The sequence below is a fragment of the Armigeres subalbatus genome, chromosome 2, assembly GCF_024139115.2.
Source record: "Armigeres subalbatus isolate Guangzhou_Male chromosome 2, GZ_Asu_2, whole genome shotgun sequence".
Lineage (NCBI taxonomy): Eukaryota > Metazoa > Arthropoda > Insecta > Diptera > Culicidae > Armigeres > Armigeres subalbatus.
The window spans coordinates 26,338,037-26,362,208 of NC_085140.1; the positions used below are offsets into that span (position 1 = coordinate 26,338,037).

General features: G+C 38.6%; 1 protein-coding gene across 4 annotated transcripts in view; it reads left to right on the top strand.

Annotated features, from left to right (window-relative positions):
• The first annotated feature begins 11,214 nt into the window (after positions 1 to 11,214).
• The window catches only part of LOC134218307 (ATP-dependent 6-phosphofructokinase), a 34,284-nt gene continuing 21,326 nt past the window's right edge, over positions 11,215 to 24,172 (top strand). For 2 of the 4 annotated variants that reach the window (XM_062697243.1, XM_062697242.1), the window contains exons 1-2: positions 11,226 to 11,406; positions 11,667 to 11,823. In XM_062697243.1, coding sequence (XP_062553227.1) covers positions 11,674 to 11,823 — 150 coding nt within the window. In that variant the 5' untranslated portion in view covers positions 11,226 to 11,406; positions 11,667 to 11,673. Of the gene's footprint in view, positions 11,407 to 11,666; positions 11,824 to 24,172 lie in introns of all 4 variants that reach the window. The other 2 variants (XM_062697245.1, XM_062697244.1) reach the window with 2 other exon arrangements.

Sequence of the window (24,172 nt, forward strand, 5' to 3'; positions counted from 1 at the left end):
GCTGGTGGCCGAATTTTGCTTTTGAAATGTCTGCTGTACTCATTTTGGATAGACTTTTCGAAAAACCATTTTCACTATCATAATTATACAAGTGTTGGGCACATCTGTGACATAATTTTATCGATGAAAACAAATTGGAAATAAAGTTATAAACGAACAAATGCGGCGGAAAATTCTACCTTTTTTCCCTTTTCTAAATATTTTCCACTAGTTCATTTGATGTGTTTCACTTATTTCAACAAAATCGGCCAACCTACCCCACTGGATGTTTTCGAGAACAATCACGATTTACAAATACAAAAGTGATTTACCCTGGAAACATTTATACCATTTTGTAGGATTTTGAATACCCTTTCCAGCTTACCACGTTTATGTTTCGTGTTACAAATATGACTTTACCATTGTAGAGTTGAGAAAATATATTAGATGATATAATACGCCATATATTTGAACACGTATACTTAATTATATTTTATAGTCTTCATTCTAATGCAGCTTACACACCAGTCAAGCAGTTTGACGAACATTGACTCCACCCCCAAGAAAATGCCTCGGTTGCTGCTTTGTCTGACCGTGTGTGAAGTTGTTCGAACAACCATTTGACAGTTGGTGGCTCGGTTGAAAAAAATTAAAACGGTTTGATTTTGGTTTGAGCTGTCGGGGGCGGAATCAAAGTTCGCCGAACATGCTTGAGCGTTTGTAGTGAAGTCGCACACACTGAAAACCAAAACTACCCAAAAGTGGGTTGTTTGCACTCAAAACCGTGGTTTGGGCCAATAACCCAAATGTGAGTAAAATGACTTTTCTGGCACTAGGTCCCATGTAAACAATTTACCCAAAGCTGAGTTTAATTTATCCAAAGCGGACCTTAATCAACCCATAATAGAGAATATTGAATTTGCTCAAATTTGGGTTATTGGGCTGAGCGACCTCGGTGAGGTGTTTGCATCTTGCTCTAGTTTTGATAGCAATCATGGGAAAGAAAGGGAAAACTACCCAATTTTGGGTAAATTTTTTCTGCAATATTCTCATCAGTGCGTATATTGAACTCAAAGTTTGGGTTGATTTATCTGTCCGTGCAAACCCCCATATATTTTTTCATGGTTGGTGTTCCGGTTGGCGCGTCGGTTCGTGTTGCGGTTTGTAGAAGGGGAGAACGCACCAAAATGCACCCCTTACCCGAGTACTACACTTGTCACATAACAGTCACTGCGACTCATATGCGATCAAATCCAGTCACATTGGAGTTTCTACAACCAAATCGATCTGAACTGTGCTACTAGGGTAAGCTTTTTCGATGTTTTCGCCCATATAAACAAAAAAATACCCAACCATAATCAACACATATAGGTGCAAAATTTACAAACCCAGCTACATTTCACAATGATCTCCTATTCAAAACAATAAGGTTTTCATGACTTTCTAACGCATTTAAAAAATGTTTCAAAAATAGGGGCAAAACGCCCGAATGTTGGTCTAAAATGACTCAATTGCACGTAAAATGATGGTGAACGCATGTTTGTTTGTTTTTTCTTAATGGATTGAACTACAATCTTACGGATCTGATAGAAGAATAGCAAATCGTTAAATTTGAGTGAATATGAAGGGATTTTGCTAATTTTTCCAATGGAGCTCAATGATGGAGAACTAATTATGAATTGTAATGGTAATATTCGTTCATAAATGTACTACAACAGATTATATGAGTGATTTTATGAGTGAGGTCATGGTCATGGACATGGCCGATGCTTGACAAAACGAGGGGTGCAGTTAATGTTCGTCAAACTGCTTGACCATGGGTACGTACCATAATATCGTATGAATGTGTAGAAGATTGCAGTAGGCGTTTGTTGATGAGTGGAATGACAACAGTAACCCAGAAAATATGTTATATGACATAAATTGCTTCCATGAGTCGATATCGAGTCATAGAACATCGACTCATGGAGGTTCGACTGTAGCAAAAAACGTGGTCCTGCGCAACACGGAAACACCTATCTTAATTTATATCCGTACGTGAGCGACCTAATACCCCACCAAGATCACTGTAATGCGCCTTAAAGCATTTTCACAAAAGCCACTCGGCCCTTCGGCTAACCAGCCCCGTTCTCCCATATTTATCATTTATTCAGCTTAAGGCCGGAATGGCCTCTGCAGTATATAACAGTCGTCTCCATTTAGCACAGTCCATGGCTGTACGTCCTCCACTCCTACTCGAAATGCGAAAGAACGAGACACTGAAGACGGCCCTACAGTTGAGCTCGGTGATACTCCATAAAAAATGAAAATAAATATTATAATATTGATAAATTCCTTCAAAAATCTTCAAATACGGGGGACACTGATGCTGATGATGCATTTTAAAGAGTTAAACTTAGCTGTACGAAAATATCCCCATGAGCATTTCGGTGGGAAATGCTCCACCGATTGTGTTTTGATCTTACATCAGGTAATGTAATGGCGATTGTGATGCAGCGATTTATTTGATGTTATGGAAAAAAGCTGACTGTATTACCACAGACAAACAGACATAACACTTGTGAGATTTTCATCGTTCACTGATTTACTGGTCAGTTTAAATAATCATTAGTTGGCCAATCGATCACTCGTGGCGCGCCCATCGGATTTGCTCGAGTTTGACGTTTGCTTATTTCATTTTCATTTTCATTTTGCAGCGTTTGGTGGGGCAATGAGAGCGCAAGTCAATCCAAAGCCGATAATAGAGAGGGTAATGGCAGAAGAGTCCGTGCAGACCACTTGAACGCCATGGGGTAGGATAAGGATGGGGTGAGGTGAGGTTCGGATTTGGAATCGACTCGACACTAATGCAAAATGTAATTGAATGCAAACTAGTCAATGATCAAAGGCTAAAATGATAATTTCAAGATTTCTAATACAACGTTTTTCTAGTTATTAAAAGCAATGTTTAAAATGCAATGTCTTCTTTTTTTGCCTTAGGAGCATCTGATGTGGTTTGAAGGCCACTTAGTCATATAGTACAATTATAAGTTATTTAATGTGTTAGCTTTTTGTGACCACATTGAAAATATAAAACAAAATATTGCGAATTAGTGTTCTATTTTTTTACTTTTATTTATGCAGAATGAAAATTAATTGACTTTGTTTGCTCTGAGTGTAGGTTATGCGTTCGTCAAATCACTTTGTTTACCTAAGTCATTGTTTCGTCAATGTTTTTAAGCTGTGTCGACACTACAAACTCAATGTAAGTTGTATAATGTAAAAGTGGAAACTGCTAAAGAACTTAGTTTGTTCCATTATATTTTTTTGTCAAGGTTGCCTATAGCTTTAAACTGTTCTAACAAGTAGCTTTATCGTTGATTAATTACGGTGATTATCTATTAAGTTCTAATCAATGTCAGGTATAGGATTCACTTTTCGGTGGCAAGCTAAAGCTTCATCACGCCTATTGCCTATCTGTTTGTAAAAATTATCGAGAATGAAGCCGTTATAAGATTGTTCATATACCATCATTATAATGTGTGGTATTTTTTATTATTGCTCTTCGAAGTGAGGCATAACAAAATAAAACTGGCACCACGTTTCTAGTTTTGAAAAAACTTCTACTCAGTTAATCCAGCAGTCGATTCCCTACGAACATTGTTTTTCAATAAATGCCTAGCTAGCTAAATGTAAGCGTGGGCTCAGAGGGAACCCATCAGAAAAGTGTTGCCGAAAAGAAGAGAACTCACATCACACAGATGAAAAAGGCCTCTGCCTGACTGCACTACCATTCAAGGCTCCAAGACACGATGTCCGTTGGATCACATGCAAATGCCGTAAATTAGTGCGTCAATGCCAGATATGTAACGCGGCACCAAACAAAAATAGTCAACATGTGATACCACCACGACAGGATATGTCTTTGGTTGCCATCTCAGTGCTAATGGCGTAAGCCGACCCACCGCGGCAAGGTAACATATCCGAGGGGAAGGTGAGTTTGACGTTTGCTTATTACCGCCATCTAATTCGCGATTTGCCTATCTGTGTGAAAACAACAGATGCCGTTAGTGTTTGCACGACGATGAATGTGATGAGTGGATGTTCAATGTGTTATGTCTGTTTGTCTGTGATATTACAGTCAGATTTAGTTTGGGAGTTGGAAAGTATTAGCTCTATTGCAGGTCAAATAACCTATTTCAGACTGCCTGATATTTCATGACCAGTCCAAGATCACTTTAACTTATAATTCCCGCTTGGTTTTGCTAGCAACATTAATTGGATAATGGTAGTGTTGAGTTTAATCTAGAATTTAGAAAAAAACACTTAAATAAAATTTAAAAAAAAAAACTGAATGGTGGATCCATAAACATCTTACCGTATAATCCAATCCAGCGCATATTTAGTTTTTGAATTGAAATTAGAGTGCAAATAAATTGAAACAATCTCACTTGTCATAAGGCGAGCCCATGGACCAAGGGTGGACTCGAGCCGAGTCAAGTACGAGACACTGAAGACGACCTTACTGTTGAGGTCGAAATACGTATCTGTCAAGGTACAATTAGGTGGTGGAATTAAATGGGATTGTACAAACTCGTCTTACGACAAGTGAAGACATTCCACTAAAAAGCTCAAAATAGTTTTCTTGAAACAATCTCACCAAATCGCTCGGGTCACGACATGTAGCACCAACAACCAGCTGTAAATCGGCTTTATAGGACATGCAACGCGTTGTTAGATGGCCTCTCCAACTATGATTTAACCCTACATGCTTGCCACCGCGATCCTCAGTCTGCAACATGGGGAATTCACCCTCTCTGGCTTGCTTCTAATTCCCTTAAGGCTCTGAACCATGGATGTATCATTGCGGCTTCCTTAACGTTCAGCTTCGGTAGTACAAATCCGACCAGAAGCAGATGGTGAATACGCACACTTTAGTGTGACGGTTACAAGTGGTGGCGTTGTATATCGCAATTTTATTTATATTTTTATTATATTCAGCTTACTGGCTTACTTCACTCTTCAAATACTTTTCCTCAAATTAATTATTTTTAATTTAAGCAGAGAGTCACAGATGTCATAAAAATTACGGATATTTTTTTTTCGCACGCTTCGATGCTCTAAATCTGTAACGTGGAATAACTTTTGGATGAATTATTCAAATGACATTTCACAATACTGTGGGGGTATTATGCTCCATTACCAAATTAGGCAGTGTTGTGTTTCGTCCTTATACGCACTACGTACTACGCATTATTTACATTTCCCCCTTTAAATTGACCAACTTTTTGTATATACAAACCTTGCGGATCCCAAAAAGAATCGATTAGGGAAAAAATATTGCAGATCGGTCAACCCGTTCGCGAGTTAAATCGTCAGGAAGGAAGTCTCAACTCATTATTATTATATAGAAGATTCTGAAACTGATTCAGTTTCTCCGATTGAGATAATTGTCATGACCTAAACTGTTACCTTCAGATAATTTTGATTCCGTACATCATGGCAATCTAGAATTTTCCCACATTTTTTAGATCCTGCAGATCCAGATTATTCAAATGCTTCAAAATTGTATCGATTTTCTGTCACAATCCTACCGGTGCAGCGCGTTTTCCGTAGGGCAGTTTGTTGTTAGTTTGAACATGCGGCTGGTTTAAATATCTGCGTTCGAGGTTGTTGGCATAAAATTATAGTTTATATTTAATAGCTAAATGCTTATTCCTTATTCTGAAGGTCTGCAAAGATTTATAACTGTTGATTTAAGGCATTATATTCATTTTTTGTCATTTTTTTATCGAACATGAACAAGTGAATCTTTTGTGTTTGAACCTTTTGCTTCTCTTTCATAGTAATGGATAGGAAGGAAGATAAACATCGAGTTTTGAAACATATTGTTTGGAAGGTTCTATACGAAATTAATTTGGTTACACTGGCGACCACCTCGTCAAAGCTACCGACTAAATAGTAACAAGGCAGTCTCGGTTAAATTGTCCACATCGTGTCCTTGCTTTCAGCAAACACGTAACCTATTTTTATTAATAAAACACAGCAAACAGTTAACTGGAAACCAGCAAATAACCGTATTTTTTTACGGAAATCTGTTCTTCATTTTGATGAGCTGCATAAATAAAAACTGACTGTGTATTCTTTAATATTGAGAAAATTGTTTAGATACTCAAAATTACCTTCATCCTATAACTTCAGTAAACTTCAACTTCATGCTGAGGGAACCAGATTGGAGTTGCGGTGGATACAGTGGTTGGCAAATTGAATTGAAACTAGATTGTAAGTTACTTTTTATATATTAGGTTTAATAATTATTAATAAGAAACAAATTTCAGCTTTGAAGCTGTGGGTAATGGACATTGCTGTCAGAAGAGTTTCAATCAAGCCAAGGGAAACCGCCGCAACATTCTTCAAAGAATCTAGCTACACACACCAGAGGATTCGCCATGGATGACTTTAAAACAAGGCTCGCACTATTAGAGGAGCAATACAAGTCATGGCAAATAAAACAGCACGAGAAAGAAATGCGAATCAAGAGGGAATACGAACAAAACTGGCGAAGCTAGATGAGGATTACGATGCAGTTGCTAGGAAAATTGAATCAGCATTCCGTGCAAAAAGGGAAGCTACAATGGAGAGATTTGGTGCTCAAGATACCTGTGGAAAATCGGTAAATGGTGTAAAGCGAAATTTCCCCGGCGAGAAAATCGAACCAAATAATGATTCCGATAGTGCATTATGCCTTCATGCGCCGTATTTGACAATGTGTATGAATTAGAAATGGACTCGCATCAAAACGTGTCGAAAACAACAGCCGCTAGTGATCAATCCCGCGCTGGGAAAATAGAGCAAAGTAAAGAGTTTCAACAGTCGAGTGTGGTGATTGTGATACACTTGCAAAACAATTGTGATGGCTCGGTAGCAGTAGTCCGTAGAAAGGCTACTGAATATATTAATTTCGATGCAGTGGCAGAAGACGGGCACAAAAGAAATTTATTTTCAGAAATTGCAAAAGGTATGGCGTGCGATAGAGAGTCAACAGGATTTACCAAATTAAATCAAGATCGCTTTTCGGATAAACAAGTTTTCGATCCAGGATGTCAAATAGATGTCTGATAGTCAAAATGTTTTTTATGCCAAATTGAAAGTTTTGGATTGCTAACTTAATAGAAAGTTTTGAATTATATAATAGACCAGTTTGTTACTAGCTTCACGGGTGGGAGTGTTGAGATGATAGGTAGGTTGATGGTAGGTTGGTAGATGGTAGGTTCAGTGAAACTAGCAACATTGTCATGCTGAGGGAATCAGAATGGATTGTAGTTGCGGTGGATACGGTGGTTTGCAAATTAAACTGAAACTAGGTTTTAAGTTACTTTTTATATATTAGGTTTAATAACTATTAAAAAATAAATTTCAGCTTTGAAGCTGTGTGTAATGGACACTGTTGTCAGAAGAGTTTCAATCAAGCCAAGGGAAACCGCCGCAACACCCTGGAATAGAATGATGGATGAAAAATGCCCCTCACCATAACCAAAAAAATGCTCACCTAATATTCCCAACAGACCTCAGTTTTTAGAAAAAGTCGAGTTTTCTTCTGCAATCAACAGCTTTGGTACTACATATTTCCATATTTGTTGAAAAGATTTTTTTGGAAAGTTTTATAAATTCAATAAATCTTCAAAAAAATTGGTTAAAAATTTGCCTGGAGACTTTATTCAAGATGTTGGTTGAAATGGAGAGAGGTTACTTTGAATCTTTTATACTTTTCAAAATGGTGAACAGATCCAATCAATATGAAACCTGTTGATTGCAGTTCGGCTTTTTTATTTTTACCTAGGTCTGTTGGATATATAAGCGATGAATATTTTTTACGTTGTTTATGGTGAGGGACATACTTTTGAAAATGGTGAACAGGTCCAAAACTGAACTGTTACTTATGTACTTTTGTAAAATTAAGCTAGATTCTCCCTATGGTATTTGGGTAACAATATTTTACTTTGAAAATATTGAACAAAATAAATTTTCTCCGCGGATTTGTTTTATTCGTATATAATACAAAAAAAAAACTATTCAATAAAAATTCCGCGAAAAAAAATAAATAAATTTCATTTCGTTTCGTAAAATTTCGAAACAATAGCATTTCTAATTTCGTTTCGTTTCATCAGAAAAAAATGTGTTATCGCATACCTCTAGGTAGGAACCACGCTAAGTTTGCAAAACTTTTATAGCTCTCTTATTTCGTTCTTTCAGTAATCGAATGAAGCCCATGTGAAAGGCCACGCGTCTCCATTAGTTTGCTGTCGCTTTGTAAGGGTGGACAATTTCCATGCGCTTTGTGTTTTTATCGAAGAAGAGTGAGACGATGGCAATTGATAAAGCACCCTTTAGTTTGTACCATCCCAATTAATTCCGCCACTTGATTGTACCTTGACAGATACGTATTTCGACCTCAACAGTAAGGTCGCCTTCAGTGTCTCGTACTTGACTCGACTTCTTGATAAAGCACACCAACTCTCAATTTTTCGAGAGCGCAAAGTTTTCTTTTCGGGCGCGATGTTCTTGTTGTTGAATTGAATTTTATGTCACTGAAATCAATCGTGTCATTCAAACTGTTCATAAAGCTGAACATTTTTTTAAAGGACAAGGACAAGAGAAGTAGGATGTGTTGTAATAGGATGTGATTTTGAACTTAGTTTAGGAAATGGTACCTACGCAGTTTTCATTTAGTAAAGTTTTGCACAGCGCACTACTGGCGACAGTGCAATTTGACAGTCTATTGATAATGATTGTTATTCTTTTACGTGAGTCGCGTCGCATCGCTCGTCGCGTTTACTCTTGTTTGCCCCTTACTCATGATTTTGGCCCCATTGGTAAGAACACATCATCTAGGATTCTAGGTAACTATTTTAGTTGCTATATTGCCTGTTAGGTCTGTTTTCTTGGTCTATAAAAATAAAATTATCAAACTGTATGATGTTCAATTTATGTAGTTTTGAGGTTTCAAAATTACCCATTTAACCAGGTTATTTTAAACAGCAATCATAGCGGTTTCTAGGATCCTTAAAGAATAGTCTACTGATTCTTCTTAAAGACTACACTGCCGCTAACCGCAAGTCGAGTACATCGGTATATGGCATCCATATACAGATGTGCTCGACTTGCGGCTAGCGGCATTAAAAATGTAATTGATTCAAGTTTTACAAAATTTTTAGCAGTTTATTATAATTGTAGCACGCTTAAATAGATTTTTAGGAGCCCACGGAAAAAATCCTGATAGGATAAATTGCAATCTTAGGAATCACAATCATCCCTAAGCCCGCATGAAATCTGGTCAGCAAAAGGTACGATTTTTTAATACATACTAAATCGCTACGATCCATGGGAAGTTCTGAAAGTTTTCTGCGAGCGGTAATGGCCGTCTGCTTGCCTGCGGGTTAGCCTCTGATTTAACATATGTGGAGGTCAACTGCACGCGTGCTCCCAGCTTCATAACCGCCACCGTTGTCTGCCACATCGCCATTCAGGTGCTCTTCCTAGTGGAATTCCGTTTATATCCTTACACATGTCAGGCTGCATCACGTGGCCCTTACGTGAACGATTTATTCTGTAAATTCATGTATATTGAGCTTATTCGAAAGATAACCCGATGATCTGCACTTATGTTTTGAATATTCTCAAATCGCAACAATCGAGTGTCCGATCCCGAAAACAGTAAAACAATAATCGTTTGCCATTATTTTATTGAACTAGTCGGAGTTTGATAGCCTTTTCCATTAAAACAAAAAGAGAACAGTTCTAAATATTCAAATAGGAAAATAGTCTCATGTTGACATGGCTCTGAAAAAATAAAAAAAAAACGCAATTACAGATGTTTACAACAAACACACAAATGATATAATTCGTAGCAGATAAAATTACACGCAATATTGTCTTTGCCCTCTGTAGATGGGACAAGGACAAAATAGCTAGTTACTTGTTTTTGGCTTTCTTCAGACATTTGCACCTCTGTCTCCGCATGATGTGACAAATATCGCTTACGCTATCTTTCATAATAATTTGCCACCAAAAATGCAGCACAAAATAATCGTTAATTATTTTGACAAAATGTATACTACTGAGAAAAAAAAATCCAAATGAACCAATGAAATTTCTGTATTTTTTATATTACACATATTTATTTATATCCATGCCCATGTCTTATCCTGAGACGTTTTGTCCTATTAACCGACACCAAGCAACAATTTTAAATACAATAAACCCTTAAAAAGAAATCCTTTCCAAAAAATGAGACTCCAATATTGATGAAATTTCTCATTCCCAACTGCAATCCATTACCATCAGCAACAAGACTGCCTTTTACGGAATGAAACCGGTTGATTATTCAGCTTTTTATTACGCGCGCGCCTCACGCAGTCAACCCACCGCCGCACCACTGAGGTCAGTTCCACGAAAAGAACACCGAAGAATGCCTCGAACAGCTGCTCGCTGCACGTGATTGGTTGCACGCCGCCGCAATGGATCTTCCCGATGGTTGCACCGTTGGCAACATCGAACCGCACTTTTCTCTCTCGCGAAGAACAAAATTATGCTCATTTACTCTCAAACCGAAGAACGCCGGTCTCTCAAACGCACGTGCGTCAGGGCTTTCACCATTCTGACTAATGTGCCGGTTTATTGCGGCATTGAAGCGGCTGACTGTTTTTGGATGATATCATGCACTAACATCATAGCTAGTGAAAGTTACGTCATGATTACATTCGTAATAGTCGATTATGAAGCGTTCTGAAATTGATTAACAGTTTGATCGATAATGCTAAAAGGCGATTTTTAAGCAATATACTTAATTAAAATTGAGTTTTCACGACATGGAGAGGAAAACTCCCCGAACTACTGAGCTTTCATGGGTGGGAAATGTCATGAAAGCTCACTGCGCTCGCGTTTCGGGCAGTGTAAGCTACATCCCACTGAATGCCCTGCGGTTTCGAACAGTATCGATTGGATTTGATTCGGTAACTGTCAACTTCCACACATATCAGCTTTATTTTGTATGAAAGTTTCTACTAATTACACAAGCATCAATTAATTACTAACACTCAAATTTAAATTTATTATTGCGAAGTGATTGTTATGAGTAAATGTACCGTATTAAGCAACTGATAATCAACAGAAGTAATCAGCGTCAAACGACGCCCGTCAAATCCGATGGGATGGATCATGCATGAAGCTTTTCCGAAAGTCACCTTGAAATGTCATTCTGGGTAACCTTTCGGGGGCGAGAAAAAGGAGTCTTCGCTTCGGCAAGTGCGGATCGTATAACTTAACTCCAGACTGTCCACCGAGTCGTTTCGCAGTCTGTCGCGAGATTTTCGCTGGACAAAATTAAACAGTCCGATCAACTGAAGTTCCAAACGTTAGTATCCAAGTCGGTGTTGTGTGCATTGTAAGGTGAGATTAACCGAGAAGTGATTGGCACTCAAATAGTTTGTGCATTGATTTCTCTGTTACAACATCGTTGACCGTAGAGGAGTAAAGAGTTTGCCTTTTCCTACGGTGAAAGAAGAGGGCTCGGTCGGGCTGAATAGTTTACAGGAAATTGTTTATGTGATTGCGACGTTGGCAAAAAAACGAAGAAGCTAGTGTTCTAAGCTGAAGTGTTGTGTCTAACCGAAGGAAAGTAAAAAGTGATTGTTTTGTTCGATTTGCAGCAACAGAATGGCACCTTTAGCTCCAGTTCAACGGTTTATCCAACATGGTGCGCACAAGGGCAAGGGAATTGCCGTCTTCACCAGCGGTGGAGATTCTCAGGGCATGAATGCGGCCGTCCGTGCCGTAGTTCGTATGGGCATTTACGTCGGATGTAAGGTAAGAGGCTGACTGTAGTTCGAATACAATCCACTGATCATACAGTGGGGATAGATAGCAGTGCGAATTCTAAAAATATTCCACCCGCGCGCTCAATTCAAACAAGACAACCCAGCTTCAGATTGTCGAAGCCATGCTAGACAACACAATCGAGCAATGTTGATCGATGGCCAAGGTTGACTAGGATCAGTGAAATTCCTTTATCCAAGGTCGCACACTGTTTTCACTATCAGGGCCAACGAAAGCAAGCAGTTTAGATTAATTGTATATGGGTGTGAGGGGTGGTTTTGTCAGTAGGCCAAGTCCATGCGTAGTGCACCGTCTTTTCACTGACTGTTGTTGTCAGCATTGGATATCGCTTCTTTGGGAAAGGCAATTCCTATATCATTCGATGCTAAGTGCTATGACCTTGCGGTAATGTTGAGTGATGTAGGTCGGATTGGTTAGTCGGAGTGCGGAGTTAAAGGGAACAAAAGGAACGGAAGAATACACACGACTATCCAGTTTTGCTTTTAATGAGCAACTGAACAGAGGCTTTCGTTTGGCAGATTTTATGGCTACTTGTATCCAACAGTTTTCACAGTGTGCTGTGAAGAGCACACTAAGGTCAACCAACATTTCGGGATGTGTTTCGAATTTTGATGGAGCGAACCAGACATATAGGTACACTTTAAATCAATTTATTTTAATTGATATTTTAAATCTAAAGTGGCAGAGTTCAATAAAATTGGTCTTGATCTTGATGCTTCAAGGCGAGGCGATAATTTTGACACATATGAATATATTCTTCGGTGAAGGTTATAATTTGATCGGTTAATTAAATATTTAATAAATTTAATAATTAATATGCTTTGATACTATTTGACACGGAATTACTAAAATAACCAACTACTATTTTGGGATTATAACAACTTCAGATCAGGATAAATCCCTTGTATTACAGAAGTGATATACAATATAATATTAGTCATACATCATAATACCTGTTTCCAAATTCATGATAGATCTGCATTGTGACTTGATTTGCCTTATCTTCAGAAATTTCACATCACTCTAATGAGTTCTGTTACCTACATTAGACGATCCCAAAAAGATGTAAAGTATAATTTTCTATGGTGCACTTGTCATCATTGATTGACGTGCTAAAATCATTCTCAAGAACACAAATATTCCACGTAAAAAATCCTTGAGAGAAGTTAAGTTCAGCGGAATATTGAGAACCGTAGCTCAGATATACAAGCATATAACAACTGAAAATAGAGATACAAAGCTTATCATTGGAGGCATCATCATTGACCTATCATGTGTTTTTGTTAAATTTTAATATTATATTCCGCTTGATGCTCTTAGTAATGAAATTGGCAGAATTGAAAATATAAACTAGAGAAAGATTGGCACTTGTCAGAACTTGTCTTGCTGGAGAGAATAAATAGAGTGGGAGCTAAGTTTCAATGCAAATTCATATAATATGTTGATAATTATGTACCCAATATGTTTGGGCGAAAAACAATGGGAACCGCAGTGACAATCTCGTTCGCGTTCTTAAGCTTTTTTTCCAGCACTTGAACGTTCCAAAAACCCTAATTATTCGTCTCCTATTAAAAGTTCTGTTTTTTTAACAATCTTCCAACCTCTCGGTACACTTTGGTGTACGAGAAAGGCAAAAAAGCTCGTTTATCGTTCACAAAAGATACGGACACTGTGTAAGTGATTCGGGAACGAAAATAGATTTCCATGAAATTCTATCAGTTGCTATTCCGGGAAAGAATTATTCCTTATCAATTATAAATTATCAGTTTAACCTCCGATTACCTTCGACATGCTAGAGATGAGCCAGCCTTTGTTTATTACAAAGACATAAAAACAAATAAAATGATTATCTTGATTTTTTGTAGAACTGGAAATTAAACTGCAGTAAACTGAGAAAGTGACGTAAGCGCCAAATTACAACATGCATGTTTTCCTTTTTTCTGTTAAAGAGATCGATGAGTACTACTCGTTCAAACCGTGAATGTGGTTAATTAATTATTAATCTTGGATAGGACAATGCTTCGACTGTGTCACCCAGTTGCCTTCATGAGTAGGACATGTACTACGAGTCCCACCCACCCCCGGTGGCACCTAGTCTATACTTTCTAAGTAATTGAATGAATATTCAACCCAAAATAACCAGTTCTGTCCTTTCAAATCGGGATATCGTTAATTTTTGTAGTACAGTACAGCCACTTAAATAAAAATTTAATATGATATCAGTGAACCACGAGGTAGAAATGTGATTACCATGATCAATGGTGCTAATACAAACTTTTTTCCTGTGGCGTCTCTTGAAAATTGAAAAGTGTAGTGCGTTTAATACAAAAAGTACGCACATTTTTTTTACATAGATATTCATCCATCCCGTTTTTTTGTAGATTTTTACATGATTTTTACCATGTTTAAATTTGATAAAATTCTTCTTTTTCTTCTTCTATGGCTCCAAATTCCAACTGGAACTTGGCCTGCTTTTCAACTTTATTCTATTATTCTATTATCATTTCCTCAGTTATTAATTGAAAGCTTTTCTATGTCCGCCATTGAATGAGCATGCGTCTTGTGTGGCCAAGGATTCGAGAATGTTTCCCACCCGAAAACATCCTAGACCGGGCCGAGAATCGACCTCGCCATCTCCGGATTTGCAATACTAGCCTTTGCACGCAAGGCTAATTGGAGACCCCCTGAGAAAATTAACTAATTGATTATTTTAGTATACAATTCCACTAGTCAATTGCAGAAATACAATTGGATATTAGAAAAAGAAATAAGTCATGTATTTTGTTTAGGAATTCAAGACGGTAGGAATGATGTATTTCCATAAACGGGAAGGTTCTGTAATATAAATCAACATTTTATCGTGATGAGACAAATTTGTCTTGATTGAAGGATTCCTGTCTTTTCATAGTTGGTGGGGATTCTCATCGATTGCTACTGAATAGTAATGGCTGTCTGTTAGAAAATAAGTGACTGGAAGATTTGTCCTCAGAAGATGGTCGAAGGCCAGTAAATCGACCGAAACGTCCGGACAGTCTGGCAAAGTTTTGTTTTATCATTTTTCGCCGAAAACGTATCGATGAGAATTTCCACCAGCAATTTCGCGGCGATTGATCCATTATCAACATCTTTTCATAGCGCTCTTCCACCAAGTATTTTTCCTAGCAATCGAGCGAGGCATCGAATGAAACACCACGCGTCTCCATTAGATTGCTCAAGCAATCCTTTCTTCTAGCAGTTATTCGTGATGATAGAATTATTTTTATTTCAATATTATTTTATTGTGTTTACAAATGAATCGTTTTGTTTGCTAACGCTAAATCCTCGTGAAAAAATCTGTACTCTGACAAAAACACGAAAACAATGTTTTATTTTAAAATGTACGCAAAATATCTTCGTTTGTTTGAGAAACAACTCAGTTCAGTTCGGCATTTTTTATTCTTCAGCCGAGCTAATAAAGTAGTTTGTTGACTGCGATACTCAAAGGTGCCGCCCTTATCATACGTCCATTCAGCTGATATTTCACTTGTCATAAGACGAGACAATCCCATTTAATTCCACCACTTAATTGTACCTTGACAGATACGTATTTTGACCTCAACAGTAAGGTCGTCTTCAGTGTCGCGTACTTGACTTGATATTTCTCGCTTAACTTTTCAAAAGGTCCTAAGTCACATTTTTTTATGAATTAATTTGAATAGCGCAATCAACAGAACAACACGAAAGCTTTTGATTGCAGTACTCAAATTAATTCATGAAAAAAATGTTACTTAGGTACTTTTGAAACCGATTCTCGGCACACTGTACAGGAAATCAATGATTTATACTACTTGAAAGCCGAAGCATTAACATTAATAATTTTCAAAAAGCCTCCCAATTATCTCGGTCAATACTGATTATTCTACGCGCTAATTGGTACAATTAAGCGAAAGCAAATTTGAGGGGATATTTAAAAAAAATCTCAGAAAAATAATAAAATTTTGAACTTTCATAATTCTTTAAGAAAACCTTTTTAAATTTCATCAATTTGTGCCTTTATTTTTTTTACCCCTTCATTATTGTTGGATATGACAAATAGGTTCTCACGGATTTAGTCTCTACTCATATTGTTCTGGCAGTACGGCAACTGCAATTTTGCGCAGACTTGTTGACTCGCAACTATTCGCGAAGTCGAAGCAAAATTCTTCACACAAACAATGACAGTTCTTTATGGGTTTATGGAGAGGAGGAGATGGCGGCCATATTTTACTCAAACTCTGACAGATAGCAATGGAAAGGAGGGAAGAGCCGAATTTGCTTCGACTTCGCGAATTCCTTGCCTTGTTCTCTTTCGGAATCTAGTAGTCGGCGATCAGTTCATGTATCAGTTCGAGGATATTTTTCATCAGCGGAAACCAACTGAGCTTTTCGAAAAAAAAACCTTCATGTATATCGAATGGAGACTTCCGAACCTGTAGACTTTTACTCAGAAGCGTATTCTTAACATATAATTCAACATTTTTTTACAATCAGCTGGAACGCATAGCAGATTTTTAAAATAGGTTCATTCGACGTTTTGTCCTTTCGTTCTTATGTTTAGTGTTGGTAGAATCATACTCAAATTTTAATCATAACATCGTCATAATACTGGTATGACGGCGAATGTGAGCAGTTAGTTGAGGAGAAGAATGCAGCATGGGCGAGATTGCTGCAACACCGCACGAGGGCGAACGAGGCACGATACAAACGGGCGCGGAACAGACAAAACTCGATTTTCCGGAGGAAAAAGCGCCAGCAGGAAGATCGAGACCGTGAAGAGACGGAGGAACTGTACCGCGCTAATAACGCACGAAAGTTCTATGAGAAGTTGAACCGTTCACGTAAGGGCCACGTGCCACAGCCCGATATGTGTAAGGACATAAACGGGAACCTTCTTACGAACGAGCGTGAGGTGATCCAAAGGTGGCGACAGCACTACGAAGAGCACCTGAATGGCGATATGGCAGACAACGGTGGCGGTATGGTAATGAACCTAGGAGCACGCGCGCAGGACATGCGACATCCGGCTCCGAATCTCCAGGAAATCCAGGAGGAGATCGGCCGGCTGAAAGACAACAAAGCCCATGGAGTTGACCAACTACCAGGAGAGCTGTTTAAACACGGTGGTGAAGTACTGGCTAGAGCACTGCACTGGGTGATTACCAAGGTTTGGGAGGATGAGGTTCTGCCGCAGGAGTGGATGGAAGGTGTCGTGTGTCCCAACTACAAAAAGGGCGATAAGCTGGATTGCAGCAACTACCGCGCAATCACATTGCTGAACGCCGCCTACAAGGTACTCTCCCAAATTTTATGCCGTCGACTAACACCAATTGCAAGAGAGTTCGTGGGGCAGTACCAGGCGGGATTTATGGGTGAACGCTCTACCACAGACCAGGTGTTCGCCATACGTCAGGTATTGCAGAAATGCCGCGAATACAACGTGCCCACACATCATCTATTTATCGACTTCAAAGCCGCATATGATACAATCGATCGGGACCAGCTATGGCAACTAATGCACGAAAACGGATTTCCGGATAAACTGATACGGTTGATCAAGGCGACGATGGATCGGGTGATGTGCGTAGTTCGAGTTTCAGGGGCATTCTCAAGTCCCTTCGAAACCCGTAGAGGGTTACGGCAAGGTAATGGTCTTTCGTGTCTGCTGTTCAACATCGCTTTGGAGGGAGTAATACGAAGGGCAGGGATTGACACGAGTGGTACGATTTTCACGAAGTCCGTCCAGTTATTTGGTTTCACCGACGACATTGATATCATGGCACGTAACTTTGAGAGGATGGAGGAAGCCTACATCAGACTGAAAAGCGAAGCTAAACGGATTGGACTAGTCATCAACACGTCTAAGACGAAGTACATGATAGGAAGAGGCTCAAGAGAGGTCAATGTGAGCCACCCACCACGAGTTTCTATCGGTGGTGACGAAATCGAGGTGGTTGAAGAATTCGTGTACTTGGGCTCACTGGTGACCGCCGATAACGATACCAGCAGAGAAATTCGGAGACGCATAGTGGCTGGAAATCGTACGTACTTGAGACTCCGCAAGACGCTCCGATCGAATAGAGTTCGCCGCCGTACCAAACTGACAATCTACAAAACGCTTATAAGACCGGTAGTTCTCTACGGACACGAGACCTGGACGATGCTCGTGGAGGACCAACGCGCACTGAGAGTTTTCGAAAGGAAAGTGTTGCGTAGCATCTATGGTGGGGTGCAGATGGCGGACGGTACGTGGAGGAGGCGAATGAACCACGAGTTGCATCAGCTGTTGGGAGAACCATCCATCGTTCACACCGCGAAAATCGGAAGACTGCGGTGGGCCGGGCACGTAGCCAGAATGTCGGACAGTAATCCGGTGAAAATGGTTCTCGACAACGATCCGACGGGAACAAGAAGGCGAGGTGCACAGCGGGCAAGGTGGATCGATCAGGTGGAGGACGACTTGCGGACCCTCCGCAGACTGCGTGGTTGGCGAAGTGCAGCCATGAACCGAGCTGAATGGAGAAGTCTTTTATGTGCAGCACAGGCCACTCCGGCCTTAGTCTGATGATAAATAAATAAATCGTCATAATATGATTATATTTAACATGATATGTTATTTTTATTTTTACCGAAAAAAATGGCTGCATTTTTGGTAGATAGGAATCGAAAAAAGTAGAAGGTTGTATCAGAGAAACGACCGCAAAATCAACATAGAATTACGTATTAGAGTGCAGCGACTCAGAACAGTAATTATAGGTTTCTTGCCTTTAATCATTTTTCGGATTTGATTTTTAACATTTATCAATTCACGCGCCAGATGACAAAAAGCCGAAATGTAGGCAATTAACTGTGTACTACAAGTTTTCAACGCGGAGACGAGCCAGCCTCGGGCTGAAAGTCTCTTTAATAAAGACACAAAAAAAAAAAAAAAGTTTTCAACAGTTCCTGACGAAATTCAATTTTTCAATAGTTTAGCGCTTTTATTCAATTGTTTTCAATAGTTGTGCAAAATCTTAAAGAGTTTGTCGATCGATTGATACAAAAATCATCAAAATCAATTGGAAGATAGCTGAGTTATTAGCCCATACTTCCTGACCACTTTTCGTGACGGTCTCAAATTTGTTTCTGCAGAATGACTCCCCTATGTATTTCCAAAGGACGTATTCTACGTCAAAAACGAAGGTACCACCTCCAGTATAACTTGAACCTACATTCAAAGTTGTACGTGTACCAGCTGGACAAAGTCAATTGCCTACCGTGGAGATTCGAGTTTCGGACACACTCAAACTTCAGACGGATCTATTCGTATGAGAAATTTTCTGGAATATTCCATCGAAATGTTTTGTCAAGCTGGATCGAAAGAACTAATTGTTTTACCTTATTTTAGTATAGTTACGATGTAGTAAGACATGTTAATTCAATTCGGCGAAATGATTAAAAGACAGTCTGAGCTGTGCAGTGATAATTGTTTTTAATTATTCTTCCCGATACTGTGTAATCAAGTGTCCGAAGTTTGAATCTTTGTGTCCGAAATATGAATCCAACCCCACCGGTGTCCGAGGTTTAAATCAAACAGAAGCCGGATATTTTCATAAATTTCAACCATTCTTCGCAATATCTTGCACTTATTAAATACGTAGTTCAAAGGTGAATACTATACTTAGTGATTGCAATAATGGTTAAATCACGTTGTGATTTAAAATGTGAGTAAACAGGATGATTGTATATCAGAAAGTGCTTAAGCGTCCGAAGTTTGAGTTTGCACGGTATCCATAATGTGATAATCATAATCTTTTCAATAACACAATTTGTTATACAGGGTGTCGACTACCTGAAAAAACCTGGAAAACCTGCAATTATCAGGGAATTATTGTCAACCTGTAAAAATCAGGGAATTATCAGGGAATTGTTGAGACAATCAGGGAAATCAGGAATAGAGAAAGTGAACATGTTGTATTCACATTATTTATCAAAGGTTCAATTGAGGAGTCGTGAATGTACCTTTTAATGCCGGAATAAATAATGCATATGTTAAAGGTCGGCAGTGAGCCACAAACAAGCGATCAAACAACTCACCTTATAACTGAAGAAAGAAGGAATTTGTTTCTTGCGGTTTTGAACACTGGCGAAGTTGAAAGGAGGCATGTAACCCACCTAATTAAATTTTTTTCCCTCAATTGGAATATACACGCCAGGATTTTTCACCAATTTAATACTTTTTTTCAAAGATTTTTTTTCCAAATTTCGTCTAGAAATGTTTTCAGCAGTCCACCAGAAATTCTTTTTCGAACACCCCCTTGATTTTTTAAAATTCCTACTGAAAATTTACTTAGAAATAATTTAGGAAATCCCTACAACGGTTCCTTAATAAAATCCTCAGGTAATTTCTTCGAAGTTTTTGACGTAAACTACGTCTAAGGGGAAGACTCGGATACAGGGTGTAAAATGAAAATTTCAAAATTGAGGACCGTCACGAAATCATGTAAGATTTTGAACGTTACTAGCGCATTCATCTTTCGATGGATTTTTGAGATTTATATATCAATCGACTCGGGAACTCTCCACCAATTTGCCAGATGTATTGGATCTTCTGATTATCAACGTTAAACTAAGGTATCGGACCATTTTGATAACACCTCCTATTCCCGTCCGCAACGTGAGTTTCAGCGCGGTTGGGTTTTGGGCTCTCCTTTTTGTGCGGTGTTTCGCACCAGTTTGGCACAAAAAGTAGAGCCGGAGCAGTGACCGCGGTCGAAAGAAATGCGTAGTGTGTAACGTATAGTGAATATGTAGTGCATAAAAAGTGATATCCATACATGCACAGGTTTGTGCAAGCATAGGAAAATCGATTGTAAGCAAGGGCAATGCAATGTGATTATGCGATAATCGCAATGTAAATGAAAAAACATGTTCGGTTCAAGGATAACTTATGAAACTGATAAGCCATTTTATGATAAATTATATTTTTATTATAAAATTCGCGCCGGAATCAAAAGGATTCAATCTTGATTTAGGAAGATTTAGGAAGTGTGAATGGATTTCAAATATTCTTATGATATGTATCAATCATGTGGGCTTATTGTATACGTCTATACTACCATTATACGCATAACTGTCCCATGTATAAAGAGAGTTCCAGCAAACATGGGACAAATATGTGTATAACGAGAGTACAGCTTCGGAACGCATACGTTCTTGAAACGGGCTATAGGAGTTACAACATATCTATCACTTTCTAGCTCCCGGGTCTAAGATTCTTACAATTATATGAATAAACTGGTTGCACGAATATTGTATCCGTAGTGCCACTTTCGGACAGTGGGAGTTTAATTGTAATAAAATAACCCCCCCCCCCTCCTCACCTATTCCCGTCAGCAACGTTTACTCTTCGGGCGCATCACAACCGAATGACTTGGTATTTGGTACATCCCGAGTAGCACAGATGTTGTAGGGTAAGACGGTATAATATGCCCCCCCTAAGGCAATACCTATGAAAACTTTTTACTTTTCAACGTAATTTATGCAAACTTTGTGTTATTTGGTAGTTCAACAAGTCGCAAATGCATTACCTGTTAGTAGTCCTATACAAATATTACTGAGAACCCGTAATAAAGCTTTTTTGAAAAGTCGTGAAAAACTGGATTTCAAAAAGTGCCTGGGCAATACGCCCCACCGTAATCAAACACGTTTCATAACCCTTTATTAGTATTTTATCTATGCCATAATAAAAAGGTTACAAATCCTTATGTGCTTGACATTAAAAAACCATCAAGTCCATTTAAGCAGGTGTGAATTACATTTTAATATTGTCCATACAATTTGGAAGCTACTGCTGCAGGCTCGCTGCGCTTGTGTACAGTTGGTAAGGGCATACCGTCCTGCCTACACTGGGGCGTTTTGGCCATATTAACCACTGAGAAAAGTTATTTTGTTGCCCAACTGAGTGTTCCCGTGCAAGTTTTCCGGACAGTATGCTAGAGTCGCTCCAGAATGTTGAGCAAACAAACATGAAAAGTTACATCAAAACTGTAACTTTTTGTATTTTGCTATTATTTTCATTGTGTAATAGAAAAATACTTCCACATTCACATAGTATGATGGTTTTACAAATATTTATGCATTATGGTTCCAACTGATTTTTACCCTTAGTTAGGTATAGTTTTCTAGAAATCAAAGGGGGGCGTTTTGGCCAGGTGGGGCGCATTATACCGTCTTACCCTACATAGATCACAGTAGCTTATGTGGGACCCGATTTAGCCACAATTAGGTTGCTGTAACCAGTTTTACTAGACTTGTGCTGTTTGGGGTGGCTAGCATGTGTATTTGTTGATTTCTAGTTCTCGCGTCCGGGTTTTATCGACCCGCGCTTCTTTGTCGTACTCGATAATCCAACTATCCCTTCTCCAAAAGCGATACCTCGACTCAAAAATTGGCCCCGGACCTTGAGAAGAACATCATGTGACATGATCAAGGAGCACTCGAAAATTTAGTCAAATTTCTTTTACCGATATCAATTATAGAGTTTTTTGTTTCAAAATAATATTTCTCCGTATTTAATAATCATACTCCACTATTTCCATTTATATATTACTACACTTACTAGTGATGTACAAAAAATCAAGATATATGCAAAAAAAATAATAAAAACTAATCAGCGCGTAAAAAATAAAGACGCCGAAAATTACACTATTCTGGGCATAGAATCTTTCGTTTGCAGTACTCAAATTTAATTAATTCATAGTTACATAATGCAATAGAAATAGCATCCTTTCAGGTGATAATATCGTTGAAATGTATGATTTTTTGGCTTTCCTTTTCCAAAAGATTTTTCTTTCTATTGAAATGTAGGCAATTTACCTTTGGATGCATTAAGCACACTAAGTCGAATCCAACAGTCGGAATTGCGAAAAGCATCATTACCACTTGGGTTTTTGAAGTGAAAATTTTAAGTTATCGTACCGTCGTCGGGGGAAACAATGGGTCAAATGGGGGTGATCATGGGTCATTGTTAGAAGTTAGAAGATTAGATTAAATGTATCTGAGGACAAGAAAATTGAATTATAAGAGACCTTTTGGAACGATTTTGTTATCCGACCTCCAGACTGTCGGTGAGGGCGCTGACCCATTGTCACCCGCGACGACGATATACAACAATTTTCACATTTCAAGCTAGGGGGAATGACTGCTTTGGCAGGTTTTGTTCTATTATTGTCAGGGGGTTTTTATATTATTATGACTGATTGATTATGCTCAAATTTGGCCTAAACATTCTTTGCATATCAAAGTATATTGTAGCCAAATTTCATAAAGTTTGGTCGACCAAAACCCCCCTGACAATAAAAGAACAAAACCTGTCAAAGCCAACTATCCCCTACGTAAATTTTGTTATAAACCAGTGACATAAGTAATCGAATGAATTATCTTAAAATATTCATGCATGATGATGACTACATTTCTAACGCACCAAACTGTTTTACGTAGTTTACGTTGGGCGGTCGTGTCTTGTACATAACCCTTCAGATTTTTCTCAAGGTATTCGCTTAGAATTAGAATTTTTTTCTTGGATTTTCCTTCAGTCTTTCGGAAATTCTTTAAGAGAATCCTCCTCAAATTGCTTCGGAAATTTCTTTGAAAATACATTCCAAATTTACTTTTAAAATCCCTTCGAAAAGTCAGTCTGAAATAAAAGCCCTTCCTGAAATAAAAAATCCTAATCGATAAAATTCCTAAAATGTGTAGTTGGCTACACGTTCGCCTCATAAGCGAATAATCATGGGTTCGATTCCCAGCCCCTCCACCAAACCCTTGCCAGTCGCCAGAAGGGCAGTCCGTACGGTGGCGTTTTGGGGAACGCGCCTCACCGACACGGCTGCTTAATGACGACTGACAAATCTGTTCTTCTCGGAGGCATTCCTCCAACGTACTTTGATTAATGGCAACCGAACAAAGCAACGATCACTGGATTCACCACATGGACAAATGAACACAATGGACTCACGGTGATATGGACTGGCAACGACAACAATAACTAATTATGGACATCTAAAAATAGTTTCTGTGTGGACTCTGTACAGCAGAGTACCACAGTAGATCACGGCACAGTAGCGGTTAAGAACACAGAGTGCCTACCAAATAAATATACGAATAAAAAAAAATCCTAAAAGAATTTCTAGTAGTAATTCCTGAAGGAATTTTTGAAGCAAACATTAGTTTTCGAAATAATTCCTAAAGAAAAATGTTGATGGAATTCTTCAAAGAAGGAACTTTTGAAGACATATTTAAAGGAATTTCTGTGAGAATTTTT